The sequence below is a fragment of the Mus pahari genome, chromosome 17, assembly GCF_900095145.1.
Source record: "Mus pahari chromosome 17, PAHARI_EIJ_v1.1, whole genome shotgun sequence".
Taxonomy (NCBI): domain Eukaryota; kingdom Metazoa; phylum Chordata; class Mammalia; order Rodentia; family Muridae; genus Mus; species Mus pahari.
The window spans coordinates 65,884,835-65,897,102 of record NC_034606.1 but is presented as its reverse complement, the minus strand read 5'-3'; the positions used below and the strand labels follow the sequence as shown (position 1 = coordinate 65,897,102).

Below are 12,268 nucleotides of genomic sequence, written 5' to 3'. Positions count from 1 at the left end.
CGTCAGCTCAGCAGCAGACACCCAGCCCTTCCCAGAAAGAAGGCAGAGCCCACACCTGGGGCTCTCTGCCCAGGAATGCTACCTGCCAGCTGAAATCCTGGCCCACATGAGCACCCTAAGGGCTGTGGGAGGGGGTGGAATTGGTGCTACCCCCACCCCCACAGACACCCAGCAGGAAATGTGTGGAGTTCGTCAACATCTCCCTAGCCACCAGGCCAGTGGCCCTATGGCTGCCAAATAATGGGGCAGGAGCCAGGTCATTAGGCAGGGAGACTGTCATTAGAGCGGGTGATGCCACCATGTACAGACAATAGCAAATAGTCATTAGCGGCTGTGTCACGGGGTGAGGCAATGCTGTGTGGAGGAGGGGGGCAGCCCTGAGTCCAGGGAGCCTACACACACAAATGCACACAGGCACACACAAAGAGCAGTGCACACTTGTTCAAGTACTCACAAGCAGAAGTGTGAGTGGAGACACTCCCACCCTCACGTCCACTCAAGCACGAAAAGATACACTTGTATCTCTGCACATTCAAACACACGTCTTACATCCACACGCACAAATGATCACTCACACTCCCATTACAGGGCATCAGCGGACTCTTCCGCGTTCACACACCGAGGTGGGCTGTTACAGATGCAGAGAGGTGTCTACCCACGAGGGAACATAAGCACACACACATCGTGTTCACACAGAGGAGAGAACACACGCGCACACGCACACAGGCATGTGAGACACATGTTCCCAAGGGGGTGTGGGAAATGGTGTTTGCACGCTCTGGCATGTACTCTTTCATACACAAGGAGTGTGGGTGGCTATACTCACATGGTCACACGCATGAAGGCTGTGACTAAAGATATATATGCACTCTCACACATGAGCTAACTAGACACGTGGGCTAAGAGGTCTCCAGGACTTAACGTCCTCCCACAACCAGGCACCCCAACACACAGGCATCCTCTTGTCCTGAGATACACACACACACACACACACACACACACACACACACACACAAATCAAAGGAGAAGCTCCCATATGCCCCCATTCCCACACCTCTACTACAAACAGCTTAGAAGCCTAACAAAGGAAGACACAGCCCTCTACACTGCAGCCTGAAGGCCGGCTCCAACCCTTCTAATGGCCACTGTGACCAGGTTTTCAGGGCCTCCTGACCTCCATGGCAGGCGACTGGCAAGAAGATGGGGCTCAGAGGAGCGGGAGGTCTCCCCCCAGTGTGTGGCCCACTCCCTGTCCTCTTCTCTCACGACATTCCTCCGTCCCCTGTGGACTGCAGAGAGGACAGACAGGTGACTAGGCAGCAACTTATCTGACCAAATCCAGGGTCAGTTTCTTCCTGTGTCACTTACATGGTCTGGGACGCTCGTTTCCTGATACCGCTATAAAAATTGCCGTGAGATTCATGGCTTTACACGTGTTGTGCTTATTATTTTACACAAACTTTATTCATTTCTACAGCCCTCAAAGTCAGAAGTCTGAAATGGATCTCAGTGGGCTAAAGTCAGGATGTCAGCTAGCAAGGCTCTTTTGTGACCCTGCAAAAGTACCTGCCAGTCTCAGTCCTTAGTTTTCTCCAGCTTCGAGAACCAGGTCTTCACTGCGTTTGCATTTAAAGGACTCAGGAAATAACCCTGGGTCCACCCAGATAGGCCAGGCTTGCCTCCCCAACTCACTGGATGGGGCAAGGGAGGAGTGGGGTTATTATTACTCCGTCTACCGGGTTGGCTAACCTTGGGCAAGCCGTTTGAGATGCAGCACCCTGGCATCTCCAATGGCTAAAGGTAAACAGTACCCACCCTGTAGATGGTCAAGGGGATGTGGAAAACCTGTGAGCATCGCACGCAGGCCACCTTCAGTCTTCAGCTCCCTGAGCCTGGAAGGGCCCTCGGGGATGAGAAGGTCGCATGCAGACCTGGCGGGGAGGACTCTGAGGGAGCGTGGGAGTCTCTAGGGCTGCTCCCTGTGAGACTGCACACACTGCAGAGATCTGTGGCAGGGGTGCACGCTGCTCCTGGGAATTAGTCTTCCTCTCCTCATCTGTTACCGTCAGTTTGCAGGGCCCCGGGGCCAGCAGGCGGGTAGGAAGCCCAGCCTGGGCTACTATTACATGAGTATATACAGACTGCAGAGAGATAGCCCGACAGCACAGATCCCATGTGGAGGAATAGCTCACTGCAAACAGTCATTACCCAGCCTCACCGGGTGCTGTTTGTCCTCTCCGAACACAGCAGAAGGCACCTCAGAGAAGAGCTGAGGTCATCAGATTCCTGCTGCCCAGTCTTGCAGGACATTTCTGAAGCGCGGCTGCACCCATCGGCCACACCCTCTTCTCTGCATCATCCCAGGACCCTTGGGTACCTCTCCTTGGTCTATGCCAAGTTCATATCTTATCGCCCAACTCCCTCCAGAAACTCAGAAGTTAACTGAGGGACTGGGCCCCTAAACATGAGGGGGGATTGGAGTAGGGGCAGAAGATCTAGGTGAAAACCCCAATCCTCAAAGTGGGGTGCAGTAGCTCTGGGCCTGCCTGGATGTGGCAGCATGCCTGAACACTGGCATATGAATTGTGGGACATAAGGAAGGACTCCTACCTTCTTCCTGGGACACAGGAAACAGGCCATGTGCAGGCTAGCATTTTACATACCAGGTACCTTAGAGATTCCCACATTTGTCTGTGTCAGGGGATCCCCAACAGATGTTGATGGGGAGACACTGGAGGATGAAGTAGGGGCCATACAGATGCATGGCAGCAGCAGGGCACTGCAAAGCAGGTGTCATAAACGTTCGAGGGCGGAACTCTAAGTTCCTTGGCCATGTCAATGCCAGGAACACAGAGACCCAAGGACTAGAGTTGAGGCTTCAGGTTCCAGATCTCCGCAAGTCCCCTACATGGGCACTGAGGACCATTACCCAGGTGTGAGCCACCTGGAGTCTGGTGGCTCCCCTCCTGGCTGCTCTTTACCAGATCTGGCCAGCTCCTCAGCTGGAGCAGAGCCTAGTGTCGCTGTAGGTTGCTGCCACCTGGCAGGTGCACAGATCTCTCCACAGGGTAGAGCATGGGTTTCGGTCTATTATCAGGCCAGATAAAGGCAGTCTCTAGAGCTTGGGGGAGAGTTTAGGCTCACAAATAAGCATCTCCAACATGCCCCACCACTCCCCAGTCTCCTTTGTCAGCTGTCCACCTCCCAATGACTCTTTGTTCCTCTCTAAAAGCAGCCCGAGGGAGAAGAAGAGCTCCTAAACAGCTGTGTACTGTGAAGGGGGCAGGGAAGAGTAAGGAGGCTGGAACCAGCCAGACTGGGGCAGCTGGAAGCTGAGGCAGAAAGGGATCCTAGAACTCAGAAAGTCTTGGTCTTTCTCATCAGGAGTGAGAAAGTACGCTCGCTCCTGATGTTAGAGGATGCATCTCCAGGCACAAATTCCTGCCTGACTTGTCGTGTCCCACTGCTTGACACAGGGCTTGCACCGAGGAGGGAATCACGAAACCATTTCCTGAGTGGATGACCAAAGAGCAGGGGAAGGCAGGGTGGCGCTTTCTCCGATGGTCTAGATTCCAGGAGTGCTTGGAGGAGGGAACGAGGGTCCTCAGAGAGGGAAAGAAGAGACCATTGCCTGTGAGAGTCATAGAAACTGATACCAACCAACAAACTGCTCACCCACTGTACCCGTGGCTACAGAACTATGACTGAAGAAACACCCCTGCTGTAGCGAAGGCTACATCAAGAGCTCTCCCTCAAAGTAAGGGAAGGGAGTCTCAGAGAAGACTTCTTGCAGGAAAGAACAGATGGAACAAACTTGCCTCTGAGGAGGCAAGAAGGAGCAAGCTCTGGGTATGAGTGTGTGTGAGACCTTCAGGAGCCATCCTCGGGGCTGGAAGTGACCTGGGCATAGTGGGTAGCACGCAGAGTGGACACAAGGGATACTGTTTCTCAGACTGTCATTTCCTCCTGGCTGGCAAGCAGATGGAAGGATGCTGTTGGGGAGCTAAGCTGGCCTGCAACCCCTCATCCCTCCCCAGAAGGCATCAACAGCAAGCGGAAGCAGGGGCCCTCTGCCAGTTTCCCCTTGTGCAATCTTTCTTCCTGCTCCTCCCCATCCAGAGGCAGGCTTGACAACTAAGCCAAGAGGCCTCCGGCATGAACCCAGCACCTGAAGAACTGGCCACAGGCTGGTTTTCCCAAGGGAGGGCTGAGCAGCTGAAGCTTGGAACAGAGAAAGCTAAATATTCCATGCTGGGTCCTATCTGCAAAAGGGAAGAGCCTGGCACCTCTGAGTTGTCCATGCTCTGCCCCAAGTACATGTTTAACTATATTCTAGACCCGCTGAGGCTTATAGTCACCTGAGGAAGCTTGCAAGGACACCCTTCCATCTCAACCACAGAGCTTTTCTTTTCTTTCAATTTGTCTCTATTTATTGAGATAGGGTGCTACTATGTAACCTTAGCTTGCCTGGAACTTGCTATGTAGCCCTGGCTGGCCTCAAACTCACAGAGATCCTCCTAAATGCTGGGATTAAAGGCATGAGCTACCACACTCAGCCAACCACCAAGATTTCAGCTATGACAGGAAGATATCAGGGTCCCCAGATACTGGATGAGAAATACAAGGGATAGTATATTTAGGACTCAGTATAATACAAGCCTCTGGGAGTCGGTTGCTGGTGCTCTCCATGAGACTCCAGGGAAAGGACCCTGTGTTGACATGGGATTTATCCAACTCAGCCCAGGCAAGCAGACAACCAGATCCTGAAAAGCCAGGGCCCACAAGTCACCCTCTTACCACCTATGTCCACACACAGACTCCTGCACAGATCACTCAGGGTCTGTGACTCCAAGATATCTCAAAACTCTTGGCGATGAGTCCTCTGTCCCAATAGGCAGAACGAACACTCTGTGTACAAGATGACCTTTTACTTAGAAATGGCTAGTGCCAAGAATCTACTGTGTGCCAGATTCTATGTGAAGATGTGTGGCATCAAAGGAATTGAGCCCTAACCCACCCCTGTATTCACAGAACTCAGCCGAAAGGCAGACACAAACACGTCAACAGCCAACAATAAATAACTACAAATTGGACTAAGTGGGCTGAGGACGGGAAAGCGCAATTAGCCTTGCGGCCTCCCCAGCCCTTAAGGTCTGCCCTCATTATACAGCTGGGCATGCCAGCCCTTCCCAGGATTCCCTGGCTAAGGGCCTGGTTCACACTGCAGGCTGAGAGCCTGGCAGAGCAGGGGGCAATGACAACTGCCTAGGGAGCCCTTGTTCATACAAACTACAGGAAAAAAAAAAATGAGTGTTCAGTGTAGCCTAACGTTACGAATCTAGAGAAACCAGGTGTTTGACTAAATCACACAGCTGCTAGGCAGCAGAGAACCAGACAAGAAGTCAGATGTCCCAACTCTGGGCCACTGGTACCCATAACACCCACCCATCCGCCTATCTCGATATCCTCACAGCCTGTCTTGAAATAGGATGTAGCCTCCAGGGATCGACAGCGCCCTGACTCATCTCAGAGGCTCTGAACACTGTCTCGTCAAGCCTCGTGATGTCAGTGTTTCACGTCTGAGATGTCCCACACCGAACGTGGCGTGGCCACACGCCACTGTCCAGGTGTGGCTACAGAAGGTGGACTGCCACAGGAAAGAAACTGAGGAGCTGGGAAATGGAGGAAATACGCAGTCAGCCACCGAAGGAGGACTTTGACTCAGTAGTGAAATGCATAGATTGCAGCCTCTGGGCTCCTGGGAAGTCAGGATTCCTCTGCTCTCCACAGTACCTGTGACACTCTAGTGATGCCAGCTCCTGTCACCACTGTCACCATCCCACACAGATCTGCACCGCCCAGCTTGTACTTAGAGCACCCTTCCTCTGCTCCACCCCCACAGTTTTTCCTCTTCCTGGGGCCCCTCCCGGAAGGTATCTCAGAACTCCTTACCCGAACTGGTGCTTCTGCCAAGGGTGTACAAAGCTTGCCTGGCACACAGAATGGGCCTCATCTCTGCCCTTTCTACGCCCTGCATTCTTCCCAAGGCCACCCTCTGCTCCCCACTCTGGAATCCTCAGGGTCCACAGCTACAGATGCTCGGAGGCTAGAGAGCTACACTCCCCCATTCTTGCCTCCCCTTCTGCCTTAGCTTAGCCCTACCTCCAGGGAAGGCCCGGAGGAAGGGAATAGGCACTGAGCAGGCAGAGTCCTCTGTCATGGACAACACGAGAACACATTTGAAAGGAACCGAGATAAAGACAGAACCTGGGCAGGTCTGTGGAGGCCTGCAGTTCCGAGACACTCTTTCTCCCCATGTTCCCCTGATTCGCTAATGCTGGCTCGAAGGCTGGCCAGTACTCCTACTGATGTTCATGAAGCAAGCACTTTCCGCTCTCTTACAGGGAGAGGCTGCCAGGGCACGGGCCTCCCTTGGGCCGTCCCAAGGAGAGCAAGACAGAAAAGAGACACTGAAACTATGACATAGACATGAATGCCATTCCCATAAGACCATCCAGCCAGACGCCTCTCCTCCCTAACCATGAGGGACAGGTCAGGGAAGAGCAGAGAGAACAACAGGAAATTGTAGAAGAGAAGCAGAAAAGAGTGAGGGAGACAGGTCAGAGGTCACTGGAAGTGATAAAGGATATTGCCAGATTCCCAGACAGCCACAAAGACCCTCATATCCTTGCCAGCTGACATTGCCCAGACCCAAGCACGCCGGGAGCTTATCCAGGAAGGACCTGGGAAGTCTCCAGCGAAACCCAATATTCCCCATCTCCTGCCCTTACTACCGCAGACTTCGATTTGATAGGCATTCAGGCCCTGGGGCCCTGGGGCCTAACAAGACCTGGAGAGGATCCTATCTGAGCTCAACCTTCCTGGCTGAGAGGGAAAGCCTCTGGTCAGAGACAACCTGTTCAAATAGGTCTCAGGCATGCCAAGGAGAGGGAAGTAGAGCCAGTGGAGGTCAGGGGTCATGGGAGGACTTCCTCAGGGAGGACCAAGGAGTAGGTGGGGCAGAGCTGCAGAGTTTGTTTATTTGGGGCTTTTTTTTTTTTTCTGCTGTTCCTGTTTGACAATCACGGCTGTGGCAGTCAAAGACACCTCTACAGGCAGCACCCAAAGAGAGCGCGGAGCTGAGGGGAGGCACCAGATAGCTCCCATGTCCCACCCCGTAACCATCCTGTCCGCCATTCTTCTAGGGAGTCAAGAGCACCCCCAAGGAAAGCCCCCATGCCAGCTGGAAGGGACCACTGACTGTGACTTACCAAAAACCTGTCAAATTCAGTGGGATGTGACAGGCTGAACTGAGCGTTAAGAGGAACTGACCCGACTGAAGCCAACAATAAGGAGACAAACCCAGCTTCGTTCTTAGTCCCCCGCCCTTCCCGAGGCTTCCAAAGTCACCATGATCAACCAGTGCCCTGAGACCAGGCACGCCACCCCACCCTCTGTACTGAGGATGGTGAATTCATTCGGCATGTACCTTAATTGGAGGCTATGGTGAGGAGAGAGAGAACACTCAGGCCATACCAGGCACAGATGCCACCGGCTGCCCCCTCAGAGCACTCCGGGCTGACCAGGAAGGATATGCCACTAGATGTGACAGCATGCCATTCAGATACCAGAAGAAGACTCTGGGAGGCTAGGGCAGCCATACCAGACACACCAGGCTGCTGAGTGGGGTACATATAGCATGCCACAGAAGTAGGGCATACATTGTCCTGGGGACCCAGTCACCCACGGTAGATCCTGGAATCCAGGATCAGGACGGACTCCTGATGCAGAATTCTGTGTCCAAGTGAACCAGAAGTGCCCACGAGTGGGAACCAGGCCTGGTCCCCAGGCAGGCGTAGGTCATGTGGCTTAACCATCATGCCTGGTTAAAATGTGTGACTGCCTCGGTCCCCTCAAAGGCCGGGTCCCCTTGGTTTTTACAGTCACACCCTTCTCTATGCTCAGGGAGGTTATGCTGGACCTGGCAGGGTGGGTAAGAAGAGGCCATCCCTGGATAAGGAGGAGCAGGCCCTGGCTGTGCCATGGGCTGAGAACCTTTGTAGTTTCCAGAAGTTCCTTGGGCACCTTGATGCCTGTTTCCGCACCAGACTTCCCATGAAGAAGGTAGAAGCTGTACGGGTAGCCATCAAGAAGGAATGGGAAGAAGAGTGAGGGAGAAGGTAGGGCAAGGAGCTGGACGCCTGGAGGCAGAACTACGGTCAATCAGAGACCATCTTGGCCCCTGGATGGGGGCCAGGGAGACCGGGGGGGGGGGACTCTGAACCCAGGCCAGCTGTTTAGAGTGGGTCCTCTACTCTGCTTGTGACTAAAACCTTCAGCCCATTTTTCAGATGAGGGTAAAAATCCAGCCACATAGTTGAGGTTTTCTACCAGTGGGAACAACCAAGCTGTCTCCACACGCAACCCAATGTCACATCACGTTTTCAAAACCAAGAGCTCTTGGCCTCGGTCATGTGCTTCCTGCAGGCCTTGAGTCAGTGGGGTGCACTGCGCTGGTCCTCAGTAAGAGAGAGAAGGCAAGAGGGAAGGGGAAATTAGCAGGGGGACACTGACAGATGGTTAAGATAAATAATAAGGGGGCTGTTTTCCAACAGCAGCCTGGCACGGCGCCCAGGGCAGTCATCTTAGCCTTGGAGCTCAGGGCTACACTTGCCTCATCTTTTCCAGAAGTATGCGAGCCCAGATACGTCAGCCCTTCGGTATGCAGTGTGATCTGTGGCTGGCTGCCCGCCTTTCTCCCTGCTCCTTCCTTCAGAACTCTGCCTTCTTGGCACTGACCACCCGGCCCTACCCTGCCCAACCCAGCCAGTCCAGCCTCAGGCCCCCTCCTCAGTCAGGTCCCTCTTGCAGGGGACTGTGACAAGCCCCTTCAACAAGGCAGAGCCCCTGTCGGGCAGACAGAAAGCTGTGGTACAGGGAGGGCGGGATCCACATCATCTAACTAACAGGTTGGTCTGGCTTGGAGGAGTCCCGCCCTCCTGTAGCTAATGAACACTATGCAACAGGTGTTTTTACCTCAGTCCCCAGCCGGCCCTGGATGTGACAGGAGGCGGCTGCCAGCCACCAACTCCAAAGCTCCCTAGCTCACTGGTGAGCCCTCCGGCTCCCAGGCCCAGGGGGGCCACCATGGCCTACCGCTCCTGCTGTGTCGTTGGCTTCAGCAGCCTCAGCGGCTGTGAGATGACCCCTGCGGGCAGTCCCCAGCCTGGGACCTCAGGATGGGGCAGCTGTGGGCTCCCTGGGCCTGGCTTCAGCTCTCGAAGCCTCACAAGCTGTAGGCCATCTGGCACCATCCCCAAGGTGACTGTGAACCCCAGCCTGCTGGTGCCTCTGGACCTCAAGGTGGACCCAGCTGTTCAACAGCAGAAGAACCAAGAAAAGGAGGAAATGAAGGTCCTCAATGATAAATTTGCCTCCCTGATTGGCAAGGTGAGCTAAGTGGGAGAGGGCACCAAAACAGAAGGGCCTCAGGCTTTCCAGGTGACCTGGCTGGTGGTTCCCTGAGCATCGGTCATGCCCCGCCCCTGATCCCAGCCAATGGGGATGCAGCATGGCTGAACCTGCAGAGATGGGCTAGGAAATCCTGGTGCCTGGGGTGAAAGGAACTTCAGGGCAACTCTGAGGGGTACTGGATAAGGGTGTGCTACCTGGCTCGTGATGGGAGGGGGTCAGTGTACCCCTGTAGCAGTCAAGGGGTGCTTCTCGGGATGGCCTGTGGAGGTGTGGCTTGCTGACTTCTGCCCAGGTGGGAGGATAGGAGATACTACTAAGATGCCCTCCTGACCCCAAGCATCTCCCTCCCACCCTGCTGGCTTTCTCCATTCATCCGTAGAGCCACTGTTCTGGCAGGTCCAAAGAGGTGGCAGAAGGAAGCTGCCACGGAGTTTGTATGAGTAAAGACGCAACTTTGGCTTGTCAGGAGAAAGGAATGTAGAGGACTGTGTCAGAATCCAGCCAGAAGCCAAGAGTTGGCCTGCTTTGCACTCACCTATGTGGAAGGAACAGGCCCCTAACAACATGGCCCCCACACTTCCTAGACTCACTGTCTGCAGCTAGCCTAGGGCTTCAGGAAGTCCTGTCTGCCTTCCAAGCCTGTGCCCACTCAACCACTCCAAGCAGCCTCTGTGAACAATCCTCCCAGCCCTGCTTCCTCCTGTGTCAGAGTCGCACTGACTGAACTGCATGCTGGTGTGCCAGGCACCACGGGGCACCTCACAGGTTCACCTCAAATACCCTTAACTGTAAAGAAAGATATTTTGTGACATTGCGCAGAACAGGGAGCCCTGGTCAGTCCTTATCTGCCTCTTGGTTTCTGACTCTGCAAACCCTTGCACATTTCTGCGGTCCTGAGCTGTTGGGGATGTACAGACAGACAGATAGTGAGAAGAAAGTGTCACGTGTGGCCTGGATGCCTGAATGCCACAGGAACGTAGCAAGGCGGCAGTGGGCCAGTGCTAACTAACATCACTACAGACGTTGTTTTCCCAGCTGTGCAGATGAGGCAATAGGACCAGAGAGACTCACAGACAGTCACAGAACCAACAACTGATATGGTTTATATTTGAACTCAGGTCTGTGTGTGTATGGTGTGTATGTGGGTGTGTGTGAGACAGACAGACAGAGACAGAGAGAGAAAGAGAGAGACAGAGAGATCTGAGGCAGAAATCGTGTCTTTCCCTGCCTCTTCTGACTAGTTCAGAGTCTCCTCATTTACACCCGAGATGCCCACTTTGGGGGAGGAGCAAGGAGACCTTCCCACAGCTGCAGATGGAACCCACAGCCCAAGAGGTAGGCCCCGCAGAGGTGCCTCCTTGACAAGCCTGGCTAATCCCTTAAAAGGAGTGCTTTGCCGAACTATGTAATTTGGCTCCCATGGGTGGCTTTTCTCTCCTTCGAACGATTGCCAATGCTGATGTCACTCTGTGCCACTGCCGTGGGCACCAGGTGGGAACCGTGGGTGTGGGCCCAGGGAAGGAGCCCTCACAGTTAGGGTCCTGGACTCAGACCCTTGAAGGTCCTTAGCAAAACTCAAGCCTCCTAGCTCTCCAAGTTGGCCATGAGGTGGAGTGCCCTTCACTGCAGGGTACAGGGAACTATGGGTTCCAGCCCTGTGCTGAGCAGAGGCTGTGAGAGACCCCAAGAGACTAAAAAAGCATGAGAACCTTATTTCTGAGTTTGAATCCTGGACCCACCACCAGCCTGCTGTGTGACCTCAGATAAACTGCTGAACCTCTCTGGGTCTCAGTGAACATCCATGCAATGGATTTCTCAATCAAATGGGACGCTTTTTGAATAGTAGTTGGAACACAACGAGCAGATAGTGCAAGTTTTCTGAGCAAGAGAGTAAATGAGCCTGGTTCAGGGAGCTCCCAGACCTCTTCCAACCACACACACCCCAGGCCCAAAGAGTAAGGGAAACGCTGGGGAGGGGCCATAGGGCAGGGCACAGCCCAGGCTTCAGAGAGAGGTACGGACAGGGAGTGCACAGGAAATGGATTCCAGGCCCAGAGTAAGGCTGGGGCCCTGAGCAGAGAAGGAGGACTCCACTCCTCTCCCCCTTCAAAGCTTTCTGCCTCCCTGAGGAACCAGTGCTTGTGGACACGAAGGGAGCAGTTGGTTCCTCTAGAGCCCGGCAGAGAAGCCTACCACTGTGGTGTTTGCTTCCCTCGCAGTCTGTGTTTCCTTAAGTAAATGGCTTACCCTCTCTGCGCCTCAGATTCTGTGGCTCCTGCCGGTAGGGGGGCTAACATGGCCACAGCCACAGGGAAAGATGAGGGAGGGTAGTGTCCTCTCTATCAGGCTGCTGCTGGGATCTCAAACACATGGACAGCCTAGGCACTGGGGCACTGGGGAAGGACTGCCTGAGTCCAGAGGACCATCCACGAGCAGAGGTGGACAGCTGTAGATAAGGGTGGGTCGTGGCACCCCTAAGGGTCTCAGATGTCCCTGTTTTCAGCCCTGCTGGCATCAGGCACTGGTCAGTCAGCTTTCCTGCAGGTCTCTGTGCTCCATGGCTAAAACTGGGATTTGACATCTTCCCAGCACGTCAGGGATCCCTGTCAATGTCTCCCTGCTGGCTCAGTGGCTGGACCTTCCCCAGGGTACATACCAGATCCAGGCGAGAGCTCAAAAGATGACTTGGAGTCCCCTGTAAAAAAAAAAAAAAAAGAAAAAGAAAAAGAAAGAAAGAAAGGAAGGAAGGAAGGAAGGAAGGAAGGAAGAAAGAAAAAGAAAAAGAAAAAGAAAA

The 12,268-nt window shown here is 53.9% G+C and overlaps 1 protein-coding gene across 1 annotated transcript in view; it reads left to right on the top strand.

Annotated features, from left to right (window-relative positions):
- Positions 1-9,043: 9,043 nt before the first annotated feature.
- The window catches only part of Krt80 (keratin 80), a 22,084-nt gene continuing 18,859 nt past the window's right edge, over positions 9,044-12,268 (top strand). Inside the window, exon 1 of the mRNA XM_021217231.2 lies at positions 9,044-9,450. Coding sequence (XP_021072890.1) covers positions 9,148-9,450 — 303 coding nt within the window. The 5' untranslated portion in view covers positions 9,044-9,147. The remainder of the gene's footprint in view (positions 9,451-12,268) is intronic.